Genomic DNA, 24126 nt, shown 5'->3' with positions numbered 1-24126 from the left:
CATTTGTAGAGGTTTATTTCAAGCATTGTTGTAAACAAACTGCAGTACTAGTCACCAATGACAACTAGGTTGGCTACTAATCCAACTATTCAAATAAAAATGAAAGTCTCACAAATGAAATAAAAAAGCTAAGCACATCAAATAGTAAAAGATGATATTAGCCTGGGTTAGCACCGGTTATTCGCTTCTTGTTTGCTCTGCTGTGTGCCTGTAATCAATCAGGCAAAACAGCTCAGACGATTTATCATATTATACAAACGATGCATTGTTTTGACTCGGTTGCAGTTAATGCTTTGATGCTTAACATTGAAACTTCGTTACCTTTTGGAAATAATCCTTTAAACAAGTTGCTTGCATGTTGTCACAATGACACGCCCACATTATGGAAACTAATGAATATTCATGTAAACTCATTTGCCGATGAATACATTTATTGGCACACAAGGCCTCCATGACAGATACTAAAACCACATGGCTGATATTTACACATTTACAACGGATCATAATTTCAGTTTTTCAAATATCATCATTATAATCCCAGAACACGAACACACATGCAGACATGAATCGGTATAAATAATAACATTTAATATGACTGATGATGTAGTAGGCCTACATAATAAAAAAAATAGGAATGGAAATAACACTTTTAGTGATATAATTAAGCACACAAACGTTTATTTACCTCATTCACTGATGCCATGACAACATAGTCTCCATTAAACTCTAAATCACTCTATTTTACTGTAATCCGGGGTCACTGCAAAATCTAGAGCTATCAGGAAATGTAATGTCATGATACATTTTCTAACAACGCAGTTTCGCAGAATCTGTCAAATCATAAAACAAAATAAATACATCCTTAAACATTAATCAAAAGTCATGGAAATTTATTTTGAAAGAAAACAGTAACTGGACATTGGGTTCCATCTTAAAGTTCAGTACTAAATTTCAGTAAAGCAGAAAACATTGAAGAATACTAATCTAGGGCAAGGATACACCGGAACAAAACAAGAACCAGCTGAAAAATACACCACAGACTATTGCGAAAAGGGAGAACAGCACATTATATTAGACGAACTGGCAACATAAGAGGGAAAGAGAGCACAACAAAAAGGGATCTGAGACATGAGGAACAGCTGACAACACTCTGACAAAAAAAGAGGACTCAAGCACTAAACAAGGGGGCGTGGTAATGGGAAACAAGGGGGCGGGACAAGAGGAGCACATGGCAAACACAAACAAAGACAGCCATGTGCTCAGACACAACACAACTCAGAGAACCCTGACACAATGGTTCTACCATCAACTTAGTCTTACCATGCTTTTGGGAAACGCAGCCCTGAAGGGATCTTCTGTCTCTCAGTTGCGTGATACCCTCTACTGGACAACGACATGAAGCGGTTCTCTGAAAGCACTGCTTAAATACAACTCTTCGTTTGTCGGATTTGTGGACTTTCTTTGCCATGTTTTTAACAGTTAGAACCTGTTCCTTGTTTAGCCCATCAGTCGATGTTAAAAACTTGTGGCAGTCTCGGTCCTCGGTCTGGTGATGGTTTGGCTTAGGCACTGGGCTCCTTGTTCTCGTTTTGTTTTTGGGTACACAGTTTTTATTTTATAATACAAACTTGGATTGACCTCCATCTGTTACAAAAGCACAAGCTGTCCTCATTTACCCACCGTGCAAAACCTTTAACAATGCACATCCCACTGTATATTGAGTTTCCCGTCACAAGCCGCAGCCAGACGCTCACTTACCATTTTTCTGCGGCACAACTTTAATAACCGAGTTTGCGTTCGCAGTAGTGTTGGAGTCGGAGTCTTTGTCTTTGAGACTGTCTCCCTCGTCGGTGTCCTTCTCTCGGTCACGGCTGTTCTGGTTGCTGCGTCGGATCCTCCGCGTCGTTTCTAGCGCCGTTCCCTCGAACAGCCGCGCCATGAAGGCCAGACCCTCCCGCTGGATGTACGACTTACCGGCGAAGGTGTAGAGGACGGGGTTTATGCAGCTGCTGACGAAGGCCACGGTAGAGGTGAGCGCTCGCAGCTTCGTCCTGACATTTATTAGTCTGTCGAAGTAAGAACAGCTGGTTAGCGTTTTAACGCTTAAAATCTGAATTTAAAAACCTACATTTTGAAGCATAGCTTTCCTTGTCAGAGTTACTAAGTGAGTTAATTTCACTCAAACATTACTAGTTAATTGCATTTAATAGAAAAAGTTAAATGAACTAGCACAATTTAATCAAATATGCTTAAGAGATACTGGACTCTGAGCTGGACTATGAGCGGTTGATCTTCATTTTAGAGCTGCTGAGGTCCTGGTGTGAGTGTTTTAAGTTGCTCACTGTTTTTTTGCTGAATCTTCCGGAAGTAAAGCTGCAGCCACCTGTGTGAGGAAAACATGATTAGGGCGTTTTCACATTTGAGAAATGAGGTATTTGATGGACAGACACACACCTGCACCATGTTTATGATGTGGTACGGCAGCCAGAAGAGTCCGAAGGTGATGATGATCACCAGGATGAGTTTCTCGCTGCGGATGCGTCTGCGAAAGCGCGTCTGGCGGATTCTGCGCAGGATGCACACGTAACTGCCTATGATCACGCCGTATGGCAACAAGAAGCCCAGTAATGTTTCCATGCCATACTGCATCACCTCCTGCAGATGAACAACACTGTCATGAAATAACAGAGCCATAATGGGAATGAACGAACACTGTTGTAGATATTTGAATTTTGCCCTTGATCTTATCGAAAATATTTCTGCCCGAAGGCATGTTGGACACATTACAAATGAGAAAAATATAGTTCTCTGCCAAATGTTTTTTGGCACAAAACACTATTTGCGTGACAATGTCATGATGTGGAGAAGCTCATTATAGAGAGCAAGTTTCAAACTGCCAAATAAAAGAGAATGATATAAATAGCAGAACCTGAACAACTCAGAAGGGCCCAGTTACTGCCGTTCACCAACAGTTCCCTTCCAATTAACCTCACAGAGCCTTGATTTTTCCAAACATTGCAAGGTCTAGATGTACCAACCTGATAAAAACATTCCCAGAACAGAAGCAGCCAAAGATGCTTCTACGAGAACTGATGCATACTTACAATGAGCAAATGTTGCATAAGGCTTAATTAACTTTTAGGTTACACCAAAACCGCATTTTGCACATTCAAGCTGTTATGCATTTTATGCTAATCAAATCCCAACTCATTGTAATATCAGATTGCAACTGGTTACAGGTTGTAACATAACCAATAATTTAGATGTTCTTCAAAATTGCTTCTGGCTAAAATACGAATCCATAATATTACTTCCTCCAGTAAAAAAAAGTAATCTCATCTGAATTAGGAAAGACATATGCAAATGTTTACGAGCCAAAACAGTTCTAAACAAACATATGTGTGGATTCTGATGTGAGAGAACAACAGGAGACAGACTTTTTCACTGGAGGAAGTGTTATTATGGATTATGGACTTGTGTTTTGGCCAGAAGCAACGGTTTGAAGTTAAAACGTCTTGATGGATTTGTTTCTTATAAACGTTTTAGTGTTTCGCTTCACAAGACGTTCATTGATGGACTGGAGTGGTGTGGATTATGGTGATGTTTTTATCAGCTGTTTGGACTCTCATTCTGATGGCACCCATTCACTGCAGAGGATCCATTGCTGAGCAAGTGATGCAATGCTACATTTCTCCAAATCTGATGAAGAAACAAACTCATCTACATATTGTATGGCCTGGGGGGTGGTTTCTGCAAATTTTAATTTTTGGGTGAACTACTGAGTGTGCATGCATTATGTATGTAATTTTCAGCCTCTTGAAGAGCTTCATTCATTTCAGTGTGCTTTTTTTCCTGGATGTGCATGTAATATGTTTTAATCTGAAATGTTAATGTAGAAAAGACTCACATATTGTGATTGTTGGTGTTGGTGTTGGTCTTGGTGTTGGCAGTCGCACACGAATTTCAGAGGCTCTTTTTTGTCCTCGGTGGTGGTCCTGAAAACCAAAACGGGCGCAGAGAGTCCCAGAGCGAGAACCCAGAGTCCCGCCAGCACCCGCGAGAGCATCCTGCGGTTCGTCAGCGCGCCGATACGCTTCGGCCACACTATCGCCACCAGCCTGTGGAGACTCATCAGCATGATCAGAAATATGGAAGCGTACATGTTGGCGCAGCAGAGGTAGAACAGGACTTTGCACAGCGCCAGGCCGAAAATCCAACTGCGCTGAGCCAAATACACCATGAAGAAGGGCGTCAGCAGCATGAGGAAGCCATCGGCGAAGGCGAGGTTCAGGATCAGGAGGGTGGTGATGGAGCGACGCCGTGCTCTGGCCAAGATGCTCCAAATGATGAAGACGTTCCCGGGGACGCCGAGGAGGAAGACGAGGCCGAGGATCGCTGCGCCAGTGATCGCTCCGACGCTGTTGGTCAAGATCGTCTCGCTACCACTAGTCGTGCCGGAGGAGAAGTTGGCAGCATGCTGTATTGACATATTCAGAGTCGGACTGGGAAGGACAATTGGGGTGGAGGACGGAGTGACATGTAGGACAGGAGAAGAGGACAGGAGCTCATTGTGGTTCAAGGTCATCTTGGCAATCTAAGGTTAAAAAAAAGAATGTTTTGTCAGTTGCAGTGACAATCTAGCTTGGTTTAAATACAATACAAAACGGTGACTTACATTACTGGTCAAAATATATATATTTTTTTTCTTTTTTCTTTTAAAAGAAGTCTCTTTGGCTAACCAAGGCTGCATTTATTTGATTAAAAATTCTGTAAAAACTGCAATATTGTGAAACATTATTACAATTTTAAATAATGGTTTTCTATGTGAATATATTATAAAATGTCATTTATTCCTGTGGTGAAAGCAGAATTTTCAGGGGGGGGGAAAAGAAACTGATCATTATCAATATTGAAAACAGCTGTGCTACTTAGTACTTCCATCAAAACCATGATTCATTTGAAATAGAAATCAATGTTTTTACTCTCGCTGAATAAAAGTAGTACTGAAATGTAATCAACAACACTATATGTGTGTATTTATATAGATATAGATTTAATAACTGTGAATATGCAACATTAAAAGTGTATAACTGAAGCTCCAAAAAAAAAAAAAAAAACGGTGACATAATTTCCTGTAACACAGTTTTTTGATTGTGTAACATTTTTGTTTCCAGTTAATTCTGTTAATATGCATCCAGTAAGAGGTTACTACACTAATTTCAATAGTACATAGAGTTATTATCGCTCCTCATTACACAGTGATTTGACAGAGCATCATTTTACTGATCAACTGATATTTTCAAATGAACTTGTTTAATTTGATAATGGCATCTGTTTTAGAAGTCAGTAGATAACAAAGATATTTTCAGCAGTACTGTATCCAGAATTATTTTTCCATTAATTTCTTATTTCCTCCATAGGAATTGAATTGGATGAGACGAATTGCAAAATTACAAACTTTGATTTGAACCAAAAAAAATATGAACAGGAAAAGGACTGTACTTAATGTGCATGACATAAATGAATAAAAACAATATGTATCTAATAATACATTTAATCGTAGTTTGAGAGTATAATGAGACTGACTTGACTATTACTCTTTACAACATGAAGTTGAAATTATTCTGAACGACAGCTTCAATAGAAGCATACCAACAGTTAATAACCTGGGAGTCCATGGTTGGTCTGTCTTGAGAGGTTATAACAGAAGTTAGAAATTGATTTCTCTATGGAGAAAATAAATGGTCTTTTTCTTCTGGTATGTTTGCTGCAAATGACTCCTTGGCGAAGTTGTTCCAGGTTCTTCTAATAACCCGCCCTAATATAACATTTAATACTGATAAACCACAAAGGCAGCCGAACATATGTGGATGTATATCAAGTGCAAACTCATTTGTTTGAATTTTGGATATATTTTCGATATTAGACGCTCATAAAGAGGGTGTGAGCCACTGTAAATGAGGTCTGTGGTCTTCAGATAGCAGCACAGGTCAGAGAGTTGTAGCATCAGCATGCCTCGGTGGCGGCCGGAGGAAAAAATCATCTCCGCAGAGCCACTTACTGTACATTAGTGAAGGCATTAGCATACAGCAGACGCTGACAGGCTCCCTGGTGCATTACAAACACGTTCCGCTGAAGTGATTACAGGAGTCCTCGCACATGATCGCCACAATTCAATATAACTACAAACCATCCGTTCAAGAGGCACCAATGCGGTACACTGAGTGAAAGAACACAGACGACCAGAACACTGCGTCCATTAGAGGCCCTCGGAGACAGGAAAGATATGAGACGCAGAACACGACAAGTGAATGTCTAGAAAAACGCAGAATGAATCTGAAGAATTGACAATGGACACTGTGCAAACTCAGTCTTTATATGTGACGCGTGCCAGTATTTGTAGGAAATAGGCAGTATTCTGCCCACAAACCTTGCATGTTTAGCACTGCAGGAAGTTCATACAGGAAATGATTTGTGGTCATTTATGCTGACTGAGGTTTTGACTAGAAGGTACACCTGCGTGTTTTCAATTGACATTTTAAAAAGATGTCACGCAATAAAACACCATTTTATCCATTTGATTTTAGTTGGTGTAGTGGTGTTATTTCAGCATGGTGCTATTAGTTTCTCATAATGAGTGGGATTGTTTTTGTGATTTTTAAGGCAAGCATATCTTTGGTGAAGTATCGTTTCACAGGGCTACTGAACATTAAATCATATATGCACCGAAATAAAGTTCTCAAAAAGACTTTTGAATTTTTTCATATTTTAAAAGTCCTAATTTTAATTACAAGAGATACTATTTTTCAATACAAATTATATTAATATACTATTAATAATATTAATTATAAATAAATAAATACATAAACTACAAAATGCAAACATATAATATATCCCCATTTCTACATAACATTATTAGTAATAGTTAAGCCATCAAAGCTATGAAATAAGACAAAAAGGAGTTATGGGAATGATTTGGTGACTATAACATGTGACAAAATTGTAAACTCAGTGATAGATAGATAGATAGATAGATAGCACTAATAAAAACTAAAATAACTAAAAACTGTAAAGAAATAAGATTCTCACATTTCTGCTTAACATAATTAGTAATAGTTAAGTCATCAAAGTTATGAAATAACACAAAAGGGAGTTTTGGGAATGATGTGTTGACCTGTGCAATAAGCACATCATGATGCTTTTCCAATATGCACTTCAAATCTTCCATTAAATAACATTAATAAACATGTATTTGACTTGATTTGATACATACAAAAATGATATTTTGTCAAAACTGAACTGACGTATGCAGATGAAAAGGTCTTAAAAATCATGAGAATCAGATTCAGGTGTGGTTGAAGCTGTGAAACTATGGCATCACACTCTTCACCAGACCACATCAGGCATTTCCATCAGTCACTGTATTCCTGCTTCAGTGCCCACTTCAAACGTGAAACTGGAGCACAAGCGCATGGGCTGGTGGCCTGCAGTTCTGAAGAACCTTGTTTTTGTGCCGTGACCATGATTTGTGCAAATAATGCTTGTGTAGGCAGACTTCATTTCCTCCTGACCTTTACATGAGCAGTTTGTCACATGGCTGCTTGGATTTAATCATCACTCACTGAGGAGCTGTCTAGTCATTAATGTTGCAAATCTTTTTTGTGGCCAGATACAACAGTAAGAGGTCAGGGAAGACGGTCATGGATAAGAGTATAGCGATTTGAATCATCAAAGCAGCAGTTCTCCCAGAATTGAAAGCTGTCATCAGTTACTCACTCTCATTTTGCCCCAAATCTGTAAGACTTTCTAATGAGTTACACAAAAGGGGAATTGTTTAAAATTGTTCAAGTTGCTTTCATCTACACAGACGTTTACCTGCGGTTGTCTTCAAATCTGGTATTATTGCTTAGTCAAACTTGACACATCATAGTCAGTTACTAGACATGCAAGACACAATAATACAATACCTTCAATTTCAGTCTCAAACCCAATATATGACTTTAAAAGACTAGTGCAAAACTCATATGTACACTGTAAATTCCGTAAAATTTACGGTAAAAAAACTGCAGCTGTGGTTGCTGGAATTTTACCATAAAAAATATGGTAGCAGCATTTTAGGTTTTAACTTAAATTTACAGTTAAATACCGTAATTTCATTAACTGATATAATGTTAATATACCAGCCTATTGAAGTACTGAAATCTGTTTTGTACCTTTGTACAGATACATGTATATATAGAAGGTGCACAGCGTCATTCACACAAACACCAAACACCATCATGGTAACACACATGAAACTGCAATAATGCAATAAACATTCATTTAACAACATTAGGTGTAACACACAACCCTAATATACAAAACGGATAAGAAAAAACTAAGAAACATAGTTATTTCAACAAAAAAAACATCAAATTTGAAATGTAACGCAGGGAATTCTGGGAATGTCAATTTACGGTTATTCACTGTAAATTATACGGTCTTTTTCACTTCCAAAAACGGTATACTACCGTAAAATTAATGTCCAATACATGTAATGTCCAATACATTTTTTCCACCATATATAGTAGGAGAATTTACCGTTAACCATTTAACAGGTTTTTACAGTAGCATTTTTACAGTCTTTTACCGTTAAATTCACAGTCATTTTTTACAGTGTACTACTGTTTTTGGACTTCTATGATGGTTTATGGCAGTGGGTTTTAATTCTGAGGATCCGCAGCATTGCATCTTCTGTTGGGCTTTATTATTTGACACACCTGATTCAGATTCAGCTAATCAGGCGAGAGCTACGCCCGTCTGACCGGGACTGAAAACCACTTGTTTATGGTAGATTTGGACTTTTCTGGAATTTGAAAGCTGCTTTTGTTGTGTGGGTACCAGCAGTTTGGATCAATATGATTAATTTCCATTGTGTTCCACAGAAGGAAAGTCAGTCGGGTCTGGAACAACATGAGGGTGAGTGAGACACATTTTTACTTTTTGAGTGCACTATTGCTTAAAGGTTAGGGATCGCCTCATTTTGGCAGACCGTAATGCTGTCAGTTTAACAAATCAGAAATGAGCTACAGGATACAAGATATAACAGTATAAGCTCTAAGTCTCTGTGTATAAATATAAAGGTTTTATGGAAATAAAACCAATTTTTGAAGTAGAAAATCAACATTTCACAATTTATATTGGGTTATAATTTGTTTGGCACACTCCCAGAAAAAAAGGTACAAAAGCTGTGGCAGAACCTTTTCAAAAGGTACACTTTTGTACCTTTTAGGTACTAATATGGACTGTTTAGGTACAAAGGTGTGCCTTTTGAAAAGGTACCGCTCCCAGTGACAGCTTTTGTACCTTTTTTTTCTGAGAGTGCATGGTAAATGGCAAAAAAAGTGCATCAAAAGCAGATTGTCTTGGTTAAGTAGATATAAAACATTAAATGAAACTTACACCTAAGTGTATAAATAATTTAAAAAGCTAATAATATAATGTCTGAGCAGAGGAGGAGGGATGTAACATGGAAACGAATAAAGAAAATGGGGAAAAATTCAGTGCAAAAGCCAATCGTGACACACAAAGTGACATTTTTACATTTTGCCTATAAAAAGGAAATGTAATTAACAAATAAATGAATATATACAATGTAAACATTTGTGTTTGTGTGTTACGTTGCTTGCAGATAAAAGTCAAAGTTATATCACAGCTTGTTACAACACTATTCAGTGAAAACATCAGTATTGCAAAGCCACAGGTACCATATACAGAAAGTCTTTTATTTACGTTCAGTTTCATGAGAAAATGTGTGAGAAGTTGGAATTTCTCGAAAATGTTTTTCCTCATAAAACCTGCTTCCTGATGGCGAGACCAGACATGAACTCTGCTGGCATAAATGTGCTCCAGAAATCTTTCACAATTCTTTCCTAATTCCACCACAGCCAAACCTGTACAGAACCGGGATCAGAAGAAAGAAAGGCGGGCTGATAACGAGATTTGCTAAAGTGAAGTCTAACACGCTTGGATTGACTTTCTGACATTCCCATTTCAGTGTGGCCAGTCTTTGGACTGTATGCAATGTTTGTCTAGGAGTCTCGTCACCGTCTGAGACATACACCTCAAACAGACGTGATAATCCACTCACACCCACTAAAAAAGACAAACACGCCCTCGGTGAGAACACAATAGAGTAATGAGCGCTTGACTACACCTGCTACAGCGACAGTCACCTGATTCTGACTCAAATCACAGCACATAAACATACGCATTTGTGGCTTTTTACGAGAATAAATCCTGTCTATTATCCTTGTTTCCTTCAGACAACATCTAAACATTATTGTTACTCCACACGGTTCATTCGGCAGATGATGTGTCGTACAGCACTGGCCTGAAACGTAAGTTGCGAGTCTTAACACGCTTTACACAGATGACAATATTCTAGTGACGTGCACAGGAAAAAAAAGCAAATATATGTGAGGAGATGTGCGCCGACATGAGTGGACGCCCAAACACACTTTCCCTGGATTGCTGATAGTGATCATATTAAAAAACAGCATTGGCAACTGTCTACAGCCCAAATATAGAACGGGTTGCATAATGTGGGAGTGTGATATATAAATTTAACTGTAACATGGTGCAGATAGTCAACTAATGATACTACATGATTACCATATTTATGTGCAATGGTATTTGTAGGTTAAGTCACGTCCAAAATAGTGCCATGCCCATTGTATTTTTTATAATGTAATGCATACATGCATATTTGGGGGAGTTGTGGCCTAATGGTAAGAGAGTCAGACTCGTAACCCAAAGGTTGTGGGTTCGAATCTCGTACCGGCAGGGATTGTAGGTGGGGGGAGTGAATGTACAGTGCTCTCTTCCACCTTCAATACCACGACTGAGGTGCCCTTGAGCAAGGCACCGAACCCCCAACTGCTCCCCGGGCGCCGCAGCATAAATGGCTGCCCACTGCTCCGGGTGTGTGTTCACGGTGTGTGTGTGTTCACTGCTGTGTGTGTGCACTTTGGATGGGTAAATGCAGAGCACTAATTCCGAGTATGGGTCACCATACTTGGCCACATGTCACATCACTTTTTTTACTTTTATTTTAATCATAAGATACCATCTCAGCACTCAGTCACACACACCTTTGTGCTATTCCTGTTATACAGTATTTTAGAATAAACAGTAGGAACGCAACAATACAGTTAGCCCACAGTTCAATAAATACCTGGGTTTTTTTTTTTTTTTTGGTTTTTTTTTTTTGCAATTTGGGATTTAAAATGATATTTAAAAAAAAACTCCAGTACACTAAAATTAAAACTCCAGTACACTTTTTGTACACTGTAGAAAAACATGGATTACCATATGTCTACTTATTTGAATGAATTGGCCATTATTGAGTGCTATAAACGCATGTAATGTCTGTTTTATTCATAGTAGAAGCCAGAGGGCGCCCTCGTGCTGAAACTCCACATATGCATCACAGAAGTAATAGAACCAATGATGCTGCGGGAAATATAATGACAAATAATGATAATAATAATGACAAATAAATAATAATGACAAAGCTATTGTTGTAACTGAATAAAAGAAGATAGAAACACTTTGAATGTTTAAACATTAAGACAATACACACTTGACTGATAGTTTTTCCGTGTTCTTAAAACCACCTCAGGTATTTTCATATATAATTACAGTATGTATATTTATAATCCATTGCTAATCGACATACTGTAGCGGGAGGTGTTTGCTCATCTTAGCGCGTAAACTCAACACTGGTTGTACTGTATGTCAAGGCTTTTTAAGTCTGGCCCTCGAGGTTCACTGTTCTGCAGAGTTTAGCTCCAAACCTGATCAATCTCACCTCCCAGTAATTTCCTAGTTATCCTGAAGATCTTGACTGGCTTGTTCATGTGGGTTTGATTCGGGTTGGAGCTAACTTCTATAGGTAGGACCAGAGTTGAGAGAACATAATGTACAGTCTTAAAAATAAAGGTTAAAAAAGTTTTTTTTCTCTTTTCTCCACAGCGATGCCATAGAAGAACAATTTTTGGTTCCTCAAAGAACCTTTCAGTCAGCTGTTTCTAAAAGAACCATTATTTTCATTCACTGCTTTGGGTGTGTGTGTGTGTGTGTGTGTGTGTGTGTGTGTGCGCGCTACTCACTGCCGTGTGTGTGGACTTAAATTGGGTTAAATGCAGAGCAAAAATTCTGAGTATGGGACACCATAATTGGCTATACGTCACGTCATAGAACCATAGATGCCAATAAAGAACCTTTGCGTAGATGGTCACAGGCTGCTTTCCACCTTTAGCTGGTTTGTTGCTGGTCCGAGATGTACTAACAGCTTGGAAAGTTGGGAAAAATTAGGCATGCTAGTTTTCCCTGCATGTCTTTCCAGATGAGTTAACCAACACTACCGCACATACATTCCTCTGTAAATCATTTCTTGAAAAACACCTTAAGAAGCTGCTGCTTTAATAAAGTTTACTACAGCTATGAATCATACTAATGAATCACTTCTGTAGTTCAGATGGTAGATGGTGCAACACCGTGGTCATAAGTTCAATTCCCAGAGAGCACATACTGGCAAAATGTATTCCTTGAATGATCTGGATAAAGCATCTGCTACATGCATAAATGTAAACTTCGTAATGTAGACATAAAAACAAAATGTGTCTAGATATGGTGTTAAGATATTCAGTGATTAAATACAGTTGAAGCATGTCTTCATATCCCTTTTGCTGTGATAATAATTAACCCTGATCTTCAAACTGACTGACCGACTCAGATATGATCAGAATGCAGGAAACGATTCTTACCTTCTGAGAGTTAAAGAGGCTGAAACAACGACAAGTGAAAGCAAAGTTTCCCTTTTCTTTCTTTCTTAGTTCCTCCACGGGTAATTCAGTTCCCCGGTGCTCTCACTGCAGTCGTCTGTCGTTCCTCTCTATGTTCCACACAGTTATGTGACTCTTTCTACATTCTGTGCAGCCTCATCTCTCGCTCTCTCTCTCTCTCTCTCTCTAGAAAGGTGGCATTTCTCCTTCCTGCCTTCCTACCTTCACTGTATCTTATCATTTGATAATCTGTCCTAATAGATTTCGAAATATACAGCTGTCAATGACACGCCTCCAGTAGAGATACAGCACGCCTCTGATCAAGCCTCCGCCTCCTGTTAGTAATTTCTGAATCAGCATCCTGCACTCACACAGGTGCTTGTACAAACATCTGTTAGCACACACACATGCACACGGTTACTTGGGTACACATATTTTTTTTTAGTGTTTGCTCATCTGCACTAGGGTAGACTGAGTAAATTTGAGACATGTGTACAGTTGAAACACCTTGAATAACTTGAGAGTGCACAGGAACCTCGCGCCGTGATTTTTGCTCCGCGCATGCGTATTAGCGTTCTCTTTGATCGTGAGAAATTTGAAAGGTGTGCATCTTTCCACTCCAAATGTCCCCACAAGTATAGTAATGCCAGTAAATTCTAACCATATGGGAAATTTTTTTTAGGTTCCCATGAGAAAAACCTGTGTGTGTTTGTGTGTGTTTGCGTGTGTGTTAGAGTTTGCAATGTAGTCAGTGAGTGGGCTTTATGTTTGTGCTATTCCTGTTACAGGATGCCCCGCGTCAGAATTAGGACCACGAATAGAGGAGTGCCAGCAGAGCTCTTAGAGAGGGCCTCGAAAGTAGTAGAGGAGGGGAGGTCAATTACGAACGTAGCTGAGGAGTTCCACATTCCTGTTGCTACACTGACCCGATATGTCAAAAGGAAGCAAGAGTTAGCTGAGCAGGGCTCAAGCATGTTGCCCTCAGTAGGGTACAAGGGCTCCAATGCGGTTTTTACTTCTGAACATGAGCTCAGCCTGGTATCCTGTGTCAGGAAAGCAGCAAGCTTATACTTTAGTCTACCCCCAAAAGAGGTAGGAATGCACTAAAAAGCACCAATAGGGAGAGACCAGGTTAAGCACAGTGACAAACAAGCCAGCATCACAGACACAACAGGGCCTGTATTCACAAAACATGTTATCTTACCACTAAGAGTTCTTCTAATAGCAGTAAAAGTTTTTAGCTAAGAGTTTTCTCTTAAAACCTATTCACAAAGCTGCTGAGACAAACTTTTACTAAGGAATAAAGAGAAGTCTTAAGCAAAGAGTAAGGGGGTGGGGTTGACCTCGTTGCTATGGATGGTGTCAGCATGCTCACTAACGATGCACACAGTGATTGGCTGATATTCTCTGTAAGAGATTTATTCATGGAAATATTGTAGAGCAGGTATTGCTGTATTCAAATAAAGGTTTAAAAATAAAAAATTTTAATTGCCACATTCAAATAAAGATTTTTAAAATGCAGGATAAGTGTCACTAATTAGACAAGTATATGTTCAGCTTATTGTCAGCCTCTTACATGTAATGCTTCTCAAAACAGTTAGCGGAAATGCATGTAAATAGCCTTTTAATTAACAGAGTAGAATAATCATGGCTGATACTGATAGTAATACATGCAAATGTAAAAAACAAACTGGACACAAGCACATATTTTACTTCTTGCCCAACTGGTTAATGAAAACAAGTATGTAATCAATTGACAATTTGGAGTTGGAGTAACCTTTTAAAAGGTCATTATCAAATGTTTCTAAAAATGTTTACGTTCCGAGGCAGATTGCCAGCAAATAGACATTTTAGGACAGTTTGTGGCTTGGTCTTAGTGACTTAGGAGTCCTCTTCACTACTCCTAATGTTTCACAGATTTAGAAGCTAGTTTTAGTGTTAAAACGCTTTGTGTAATTTCATACTTGTCTAGTATAAATATGTCGCCTTGATTCATAATTATAGTGTATACGTTTTTTCTTTATTTACCCTCAAAAATTGGAAGTTAAATGTGACAACACGCCCCGTAAGTGGGGTACATTGTAACATCTGAGGGGCACGTTGTAACATGACTGTATGACAGCTTAAAATGTTATCTCATATCATGAAAAAAATATACAAGACAAACAAAAAATATTTTGTCAATAAAATAAAATAATATTGTGTTATAATATATGACGTTTTTAAGAATTAAAAATAATCAGATTTTGGAGTTTTGACAATGACCACATTGCAATCATGCTTGGGACGGCCCACAAAAACTAGCCAAAATGCTTTTCATGTCTTGAAATAATAATTTCTGAACATTAAACATTGACTGTCAGTCTTTATTCACCTGCTTCTTGTCGTTTCTCATTAAAATGCGTTAAAGTAAATAGTGTAAACATCACTAATGTCATAGAATTGCATAGTTTAATAATGGCTGGGCACATTGTAACACAGTGTTACAACATACCCCATCTGCACAACTGGAATTTAAAACTGGTTAGTGTCTTCTGCTAGTTAGCGAAGCATTAAAGAACTATCTAAACTGATAAATAACAGATTGGAGATTAAAATAATAGCAGATTTGTCTCATTTTAAATGAGTAATAAAAACTGAGATGAAAAATTTACTTAAGCCAGAAATTTTATTTTACTCTGGTAAAATAAATGTTCAGCGATATCTTCAAAAGACTTATGCATTTTGGCGCACTTTTTTCTCTATATAATGCTGATATGGTAACTAGTAAATGCTGTAAATTTGGTTATGCTAGCATGTGTGGAAATATTTAAACCACGTGTGTTACAACTAACCCCACGTTACTGTGTGCCCCGCGCTCCCCTACTGTGTTTAAAAGATGATGGATACTTTTCATATTTAGAGTAGACTGAGTACAGTGTCTCTACGTTTTGCTTTTTTCATCATTACACAAAAACTAGATGCTGAAATTAAGTGATTGTTCACATTATATTTATTTTGCTTGTGTACTAAAATATCATGAATTGATAATTGATTTAGTCTGCTAAATGACTAAAAGTAAAGTAAAAGTATATGTATATGCATATGTGTGTGGCTGTACATACACATATGTAGTTGTTTTTTGGTGTTTGGTTTAGTGTTATGTTAGAATCATTATTATACTCATACCTTTTGTTCTTATAACATTTGTCATTTTTATTTAATTTCTTTTATTAAAGTAAAACTAAAGTAAAAGTAAAGTTATAGCCATAAGTAGTTTATATTTTCCACGATTAGCTCATAAACATAAGGTGCATTTTTGTCTCAACTGTACCCACATAGAGTACAGTTGAAACAGTACCAAGGTTGAGACACCCATTGCAAATGTAATAAATTAGTTGTGCATTTTTTTTACATTCAGATTTATTTATTTGCTTTATTTAATTCAGATTCAGTTAAACAAAATAGGAACAAAGTATTTAACACTGGAAAAGATATAGCAAACAGTACAAAATGTAAAGATAAGTTAACAAAATAACAATGGAAATAGTAATGTAAAACAACAAAAACAGAAAACAAAACTAATGGTCAGTGGTCACTCAAAGTGGTGGCATATGTAGCTCTGGCCACCAGGAGTACACTCTGCATGAGACCACATGCCACAGCTTGAACACGATACCCATTGCTCTCCCGGCCGGGACATAGAAAACCACTCGTTGCACACCAGACATTGGGTGTCTTCTGTGGTTTTCTTTTAGTTTTTCCTTCCCTCTTTTTTTTGTCTATTTTTTCACTTTTAAGGAGGGCCTTCTCTTCTCTTCAAGGTCCTCCTTTACAGGGGTATCAGTGAGAATATTACTGGTTCTTTTCCTCAAACATTCTCCTGGTGAACATACACACACTCACAAAGGTATGAAAATGTATTTTTCATCATTTGATGGCCAACAGGTCACCTGAAGTGAAATCAATTTATCTTACTTTAGTGGTGGTGACTTCCTCCTCTTGCAGTGAGAGAGGAACAGGAACTAAAGTGAGGGTTACTTCCTGAAGACCATCTGAATTTAGGGTCATTGTTGGCTCAGGAAGAGCCAGGGCACCAGTGGAAGGCCCAGGAAGGCGATATGAAGGTGGAGGTGGACAGCCCAGGAGGAGATATGAAGGTGGCAGTGGACGGCTCAGGAGCAGATAAGAAGGTGGAGGTGGACGGCCCAGGAGCAGATATGAAGGTGTAGGTGGATGGCCCAGGAGGAGATATGAAGGTGAAGGTGAAGGTGGACGGCTCAGGAGCAGATATGAAGGTGGAGGTGGACGGCTCAGGAGGAGATATGAAGGTGGAGGTGGACGGCCCAGGAGCAGAAATGGAGGTGGCGGTGGCCGGCCCAGGAGGAGATATGAAGGCAGCAGTGGACGGCTCAGGAGCAGATATGAAGGTGGAGGTGGACGGCGCAGGAGCAGATATGAAGGTGTAGGTGGATGGCCCAGAAGGAGATATGAAGGTGAAGGTGGACGGCCCAGGAGCAGATATGAAGGTGGAGGTGGACGGCCCAGGAGCAGATATGAAGGTGGAGGGGGATGGCCCAAGAGGAGATATGAAGGCAGCAGTGGATGGCCCAGGAAGAGATTTGAAGGTGGAGGAGGACGGCTCAGGAGCAGATATGAAGGTGGAGGTGAATGGCCAAGGAGCAGATGTGACGGTGGAGGTGGACGGCTCAGGAGCAGATATGAAGGTGGAGGTGAATGGCCAAGGAGCAGATGTGACGGTGGAGGTGGACGGCTCAGGAGCAGATATGAAGGTGGAGGTGAATGGCCAAGGAGCAGATGTGACGGTGGAGGTGGACGGCTCAGGAGCAGATATGAAGGTGGAGGTGGATGGCTCAGGAGCAGATATGAAGGTGGAGGTGAACAGCCCAGGAAGAGGTTCATCTGGAGGTGGTCTGTCAGTCACTGAAGCTGGAAGAAAGTCATCTTTGACATTTTGTGGTGATGCTCTCATCAGCAAGATGTTGTTGAGCAATTGTGGCAGGTCATAGATGGTGAGTGTTTCTCCTGGATTCTCCCGGTGCCACTTGTCCATCTCACAGCTGAAGTGTTTTTTAAGTGGCCCATACACAGTCTTGTCCAGTGGTTGCAGCTGGTGTGAGCAGTGTGGTGGAAACGATAACATAACCACACCATTTGCCCGATAGAAGTTTATGACTTCTATTGACTCATGGGAGGAGTGGTTGTCCAACAGGAGCAGGACTTTGTTTTCTTCTGTGGCCAGGGTGTTGGACAAAATGCTAGGAGAAAGACAACAAAGTCCTGCTCCTGCATCCATCCACTGCCAATTTCCTGTACCAATTAAACTCTCAGAGCCACCACGGATAAAATGTGGCAAGAACTTCTTTCGGAGGAAGACAAAATGTGGAGGGATAATGTTGCCAAGAGCATTGCCTGCCAGTGCCATGGTGATAAGAGCTCCCCTCTCAGCTGATGTCCCACTACCGACTCTTCGTTCTCCCTTTGTGGAAACAAGAAGGCCAGGATTTTGGACAGTCGTGAGACCGGTCTCGTCGACATTCCAAATGTCTTTGGCTTCAAAGCCATACCTTCTATAGACTGTGGCCAGATTGTTGAAGGTCTCCACATTTTTTTCATTAAAACTAGTTGATCTGGTTAAAGTCCTTACTAAGAGCTCTGCTGGCACTCCTCTATTCGTGGTCCTAATTCTGACGCGGGGCATCCTGTAACAGGAATAGCACAAACATAAAGCCCACTCACTGACTACATTGCAAACTCTAACAAACACGCAAGCACACACGCACACACACACACACACACAAACACACACACAGAGGTATTTCTAACATTATAGGGACATTACATAAGCGTAGTGGTTTTATACTGTACAGACAGTATATTTTATTCAATAACCCTACCCCTAAGCCTACCCATCACTTAAAACTTTCTTTGTTTTTACATTTTCAATCATTCTGTATGATGTATAAGCTTGTTTCCTCATGGGGACCGAACAAAATGTTCCCATAAGGTTAGAATTTACTGGCATTACTATACTTGTGCGGACATTTGCTAATACCAAATAATAGTAAGTGTACTGGTAATACGAGTAACCTATTATCATAACACTGTACAACTAAATAGCATGTGATGCAATAGGACACCATTCCGGGTCCAGTTGATACACTGCGTCTCAACCCTACCCCATTGACATACTCGCACGTTTCTCTAGATTATGCAAAGAGCTTGCAGGGCACAATGTCATAAAATATGTCTATTTTTAGAGCACAGAGTAACGTTTGCAATGATATAAATTAAGTTTAACAATCATAAAAGGATCATAAGCTAGTCATTGTGGAAGGGACATGGTGAAGTGAAAATCTTATCTTGTAAAAAAAACTTTTGCCGATATCTTCGGGGTGGAAATATGCACACCTTTCCAATTTCCCACGATTAAAGAGAACGCTAATACGCATGCGCGGAGCAAAAATCACGGTGCGAGGTTCCTGTGCACGCAAGTTATTTAAGGTGTTTCAACTGTACACATGTCTCAAATGTATTCAGTCTACCCTAGTGATTTTCCTATTTTCATGTATAATCTTAATGTGATTTCAATGGAAACATCCTTTTCTGGCAAGTACGTATATTTCATGACATTTGTGTTGTGATTTCTTCCAGTAATCTGTAGCCTCGTGATCAGGTTGTGTCAGTGCGTGCTGCTTTATGAGGGTCTCGGCAGGGAAATGACGTGTGTTGTGGTGGGATATGAGTGAGTCTGAGTGCAGTTTTAATGGATCTGGTATTTTAAGTAATCTTTTACATTAAACAGGATCAATGCGAACCGTTTTTGACTCAGGGCGGGTTGTGTACGTATAGCTGCCTGGGGAAATGATAGTTCATTATTCACGTTCTGAGGACGTACTAATTGTGTCATTTCACTCTGCTTACGGGTAATTGAAGAAACTATTTCATGCATTCTGATAACAAATGTAAACTCCATTCTGGAATTAAACGAAGGATGATTCCTAAAGCAACTTAATAGAAAATACTCATAACTAAGCGCATGCTGCTTTATCTCTTGCACTCTTTACGTGCATAGCTACATAATTATAGAAGTGTAAATGACACACACATACTTTAACTTATCCAGACACACCTATCAAACGTCCAATGTAATTCTATCAAATGTAATTCTATTTTCTTTCTTTTTTTTCCTTCTTTTTTTTAATCTCTGTAAACCTTTTTAGAAAAGTCATGGGAATGCTAACAGACTGTTTTCTCAAGGTAGGCTATTCGACTTCCTTGAATAAGCGCCATCTGTGGGACAGAAGTCATCCAGCCTTTCAGATTGGTGAACCAGCACTTTAAAAAAAAACATTACTTATTAAATGTTACAAGAGCTCAAGATTCACCCATGATCTGACATGCAGATGGCGCTCATGCCAGAAAGCTTTTTTTTTTTCTTTTTTTAATGTGATCTAGTACACAAACCTTACGAACTTATTAACTAGGGTGAATCCAGGTAAATTTGGACACTTTTGCCATTGAGATGACTGGGGAAAAATATATTTCTGTCTGTCTAAATGCCAAACGTTGCATGAAAATTGCATGAAATCTGCTGCATAAGAGTAAAGATGTTTGCATCCTTGTATGACTTCACGTTGCACGTGTGCCATCTGCTGGACTGAGACTTCACATAACATGTCACATCGCATCTCCATAATATATATATATATATATATATATATATATTGAAGTTCTGTCTGAAAAATAAAGATGTTTTATAATAATTATTCAGTCTGACGGTATGCATAAACATGTATATATATTACGATACGTTAATTTTAGTTTTAAGATAATCCTTCAAAAAGGCCATCCCTAATACTGTCTTAAATTAGTGCACATATTATACCATTGTCATTAGAAAAATAATTTGATATTAAAGACATATATAGAAGAAAGAACTTCCAAATTAAAAGCTCAGAAGATTCTTCAAATGTGAACATTATTGTGTCCTGAACAGAAAATCGGGACTCTGAAAATGTGTTTTTATTCTGTGAGAGAGTAAAAGCTCAATAGCAAGGCCCTTCATTATTTGAATTCATCACAGAAGTTGAAAAGATGCGTAGGTTTTAATTTCACGGTCACCAGCATTAGTATGAACAAACTTTCATTTTCAAATTGATTTGTTTTGTTGTACTTCCAGTTTACTACACAAAGAAAGGTATTTCCTATCCTTGTTATTGTCGTTTCACATTTCAAGTGTGATTGAATATTGGTTGAATCCAGGTAATTAGAGAAACTATATTTCATGCATTCTGATAACAAATGTTAACTCCAACCTGGAATTAAATAAAGGATCAATGATTTTGACTTAAAGCATTAATATATATATACCTCACGTTGCATGGGTGTCATCTGCTGGACAGAGAGTTACATAACATATCAGGTCATGTCTCCATACTGAGTCAATTCATACTATTGAACTATTATTATTTTCACATCCTCCGAATTATACTTATCAATTCTGTTTTTATTTTTATTATCATAAAAAATGAATAATTCAGAATAGGATTAGAATAGAATTCTATTTTAAAATGTTTTCTACGACAGCAACAGTAGTGTTTACGCTACATATAAAAAAATTTGATAATTGATACATCATGAAACATGTCATGTTTTTATTAGACAGACTATATGAAACAAAGCGATAAATCCTTTTGAGTTGATCACTTAAAAGCGACAGAGGAAAATGAAATAAATGCCTGTAAATACTTTGATTACACTGAAGCAAAATCAAATTAGCAAATCAGATCTGCTTTCATAAATGTAATGTTAAATATTTACTTGTTTTTATGTGCATTTGGCATTTTGTCAGTTTTAAAAGCAACAGCTTTAAATTGGTGAACATTCTCAGTTATATGTTTTGCCAGCTCAAAGTTTTGATCGATTGCTCTCGTCATTGCATCATACATTGAGTCAGCGTCTCCTGCTGCTTCCCATCCAATGATGGCTCCTCCAACAGCTCCTACAGCCGGAGCTCCAAGAACGACACCTGCAGCTACTTGCCCCAGTGTCACTGCTGCCCCTGCTGTCACTCCTCCTGTAACTCCTCCGCCCACAGGGATTGTTACTATTTCCATTCCTTTACTTAGTGCAGTGTCTATGAATCTTTGCGTCTGTGGTGGAATGTTTGGGCTTGCAAGAACAAGAATCACGACTGAGGTCACCAGTACTACAATGGCCAGACAGCCTCCAGTCACCGCCCCTGCCATCGCTCCGACAATCTTACGTGACACATTGGCTATTGGAAGCAGACACACAAGATTTTATAGTCAAGTCACCTTTATTTCTATAACACTTTAGGCAATACAGATTATGTTAAAGCAGCTTCACAGCCATAAATAGGACAATTCAGCAGTTCTATCATGTTGAAAATTGCCTATTTTAAGCTGCCAATTAATAAACAGTAAAACAAAATTCAATCTTTGCTAATGATCTATAATGTGTTTATGGAAGCAATGCCTTAGCAAAAATGTGTCAGGCTAGGTGATGTTTTAACAAACCTCCCATTATCCTTCTCTGTTGTTGATGTTGGCGTCTGTAATAAAAGTAATATTCAAAAAGGTTAGGTTCAAAGTTATTCAAAATCCTGGATACTTATTTATATCCAGACTCATTCATGGATGTTTGTATATTTGTGCTTGTCTATTAAATTAGGGCGTCAAAATAACACTTTATTAGTAAAAGGTGGCAATTTACTGCCCTGAATAGATAGATGCCTTTCAGTTTTGACTAGAAAATACATTTTTAACCAATGGAGAAAAAAAAAAGTTAGAATGGAAGATTAGCGGGGCATGTTGTCACACTGAGGTAAGTTACAATGAAAAGCTTAAGAAAAATGTAAACAGTAAAACAATTAGGAATAACAAAACAATTAAAGAATCGTTTTGTTCTCAATGATGAGGTGCTTAGGATTGTTTATGTCCTTCAATTGACACATCCTTTTGATATTTCGAGTATAAATTAATACATGAAATACGTAAGAATGTTAGGACTGCAGTAATACAGTTCAATTCAGCTTTACAACTGGAGTACATTGCCAAAAAAAATTGTCTGTTTATTTTTTTGTTAGGCTGTGTATTACTTTTGGACATAGATTAAACTTTTTTTTTTTTTTAAAGCCATGTAGGCCTATGAGAAAGAAATCGTGAAAATTACATAAATACAAATATACAAAAATTGTGACCAAATATAATATTTTAGTGATAGATAAAATAAACAAGGACACACTACTTACATCCACTTGCGAACTCTGTCTGTTGACACTCTTTGACTGTTGGCTAAGTTGAAATATCAAGCAAGAGACAGAATGAAGACTGCAGACAGCAAGGGGAGTTTCACATTCATCAACACTATGAGCTATGCATATATACTGTATATTATACATACACCTTTACTGAACACTTTCATTTTCATGTTCCACAAATATGTTGTTAAACCTGCGTAGACTTGCCCTATTGTCAATCCAGAATCCAAAGCATATGTAAGTATTTAATACGTTTATCATGTATTCTGTTGCACCACCATCAAGTGGACAGGTTGTTGATGTATGATCTACAGTAGCTTTCATTTTCTTCTTATATAAGCCTATTGGAAAATAACTTTCAGTATCAAGTTAATACTTTTCTAATCAGTAACCACAACCAACAAACACAGTCCCCAACATGAACTAAAATTGTGTAAGTGATTAAATAAAGTCAAAGGAGGGGATGTGTCAGTGTGCTGAAGAAACTGTGTGGCAACAGCTCCTCATATAATAAACTGACTGCCTGTCCACTAATCTACAAAATGCTGGACATTAATTATATTCATTTTCTCTGCTATTTGGACACTACTTAATTTCTGCTATCTGCAAATGTAGACTCTAAAAGTCAGATGATATGATCATATGTTTGACCTATATTGGCATACGAGCTTCCTCCTGCTACTGTTTCTCATTCCCATGTGTGATTTTTGTTAAAGAGGAAAAAAGCCCTAACACATCTAGCCAAAGACTACGGAAGTTCTAAGCGGCCATGCATTATAATTTTTTTCCTTCTTGTTTTCTCATTATAACGACTTAATTTTCTCGTTATATCGACATAACGAGAGTTGTTTTCTCGTTATAACGACTTAATTTTCTCGTTATATCGACATAACGAGAGTTGTTTTCTCGTTATAACGACTTAATTTTCTCGTTATATCGACATAACGAGAGTTGTTTTCTCGTTATAACGACTTAATTTTCTCGTTATATCGACATAACGAGAGTTGTTTTCTC

At 38.3% G+C, this 24126-nt stretch overlaps 2 protein-coding genes and 1 long non-coding RNA gene across 3 annotated transcripts; 1 reads left to right on the top strand and 2 right to left on the bottom strand.

Moving 5' to 3' along the window:
- LOC107564158 (leukotriene B4 receptor 1-like) lies at positions 1-13053 on the bottom strand. The gene is made up of 5 exons (XM_016249167.1): positions 12810-13053; positions 3908-4594; positions 2455-2655; positions 2343-2383; positions 1-2066 (listed from the first exon to the last, which is right to left on the bottom strand). The coding sequence occupies exons 2-5, from the start codon at positions 4583-4585 to the stop codon at positions 1751-1753; spliced, it is 1236 nt and encodes a 411-aa protein (XP_016104653.1). The 5' UTR covers positions 4586-4594; positions 12810-13053; the 3' UTR covers positions 1-1750.
- A 3732-nt stretch (positions 13054-16785) lies between these two features.
- On the top strand, positions 16786-17836 carry LOC107564173 (uncharacterized). Its single transcript, XM_016249182.1, has 6 exons — positions 16786-16905; positions 16940-17032; positions 17072-17242; positions 17309-17368; positions 17435-17473; positions 17507-17836. Exons 2-6 carry the CDS (start codon positions 16961-16963, stop codon positions 17834-17836), a joined length of 672 nt encoding a protein of 223 aa, XP_016104668.1. The 5' UTR covers positions 16786-16905; positions 16940-16960.
- A 3838-nt stretch (positions 17837-21674) lies between these two features.
- Positions 21675-23192, bottom strand: LOC107564181 (uncharacterized). Its single transcript, XR_001606192.1, has 3 exons — positions 23104-23192; positions 22370-22404; positions 21675-22107 (listed from the first exon to the last, which is right to left on the bottom strand). It is a non-coding gene; the product is annotated as an uncharacterized lncRNA (long non-coding RNA).
- Positions 23193-24126: the final 934 nt, after the last annotated feature.

This window comes from Sinocyclocheilus grahami, unplaced genomic scaffold, assembly GCF_001515645.1.
Source record: "Sinocyclocheilus grahami isolate Dianchi unplaced genomic scaffold, SAMN03320097.WGS_v1.1 scaffold914.1, whole genome shotgun sequence".
Classification (NCBI taxonomy): domain Eukaryota; kingdom Metazoa; phylum Chordata; class Actinopteri; order Cypriniformes; family Cyprinidae; genus Sinocyclocheilus; species Sinocyclocheilus grahami.
This window is presented reverse-complemented; position numbering and strand designations above follow the sequence as displayed.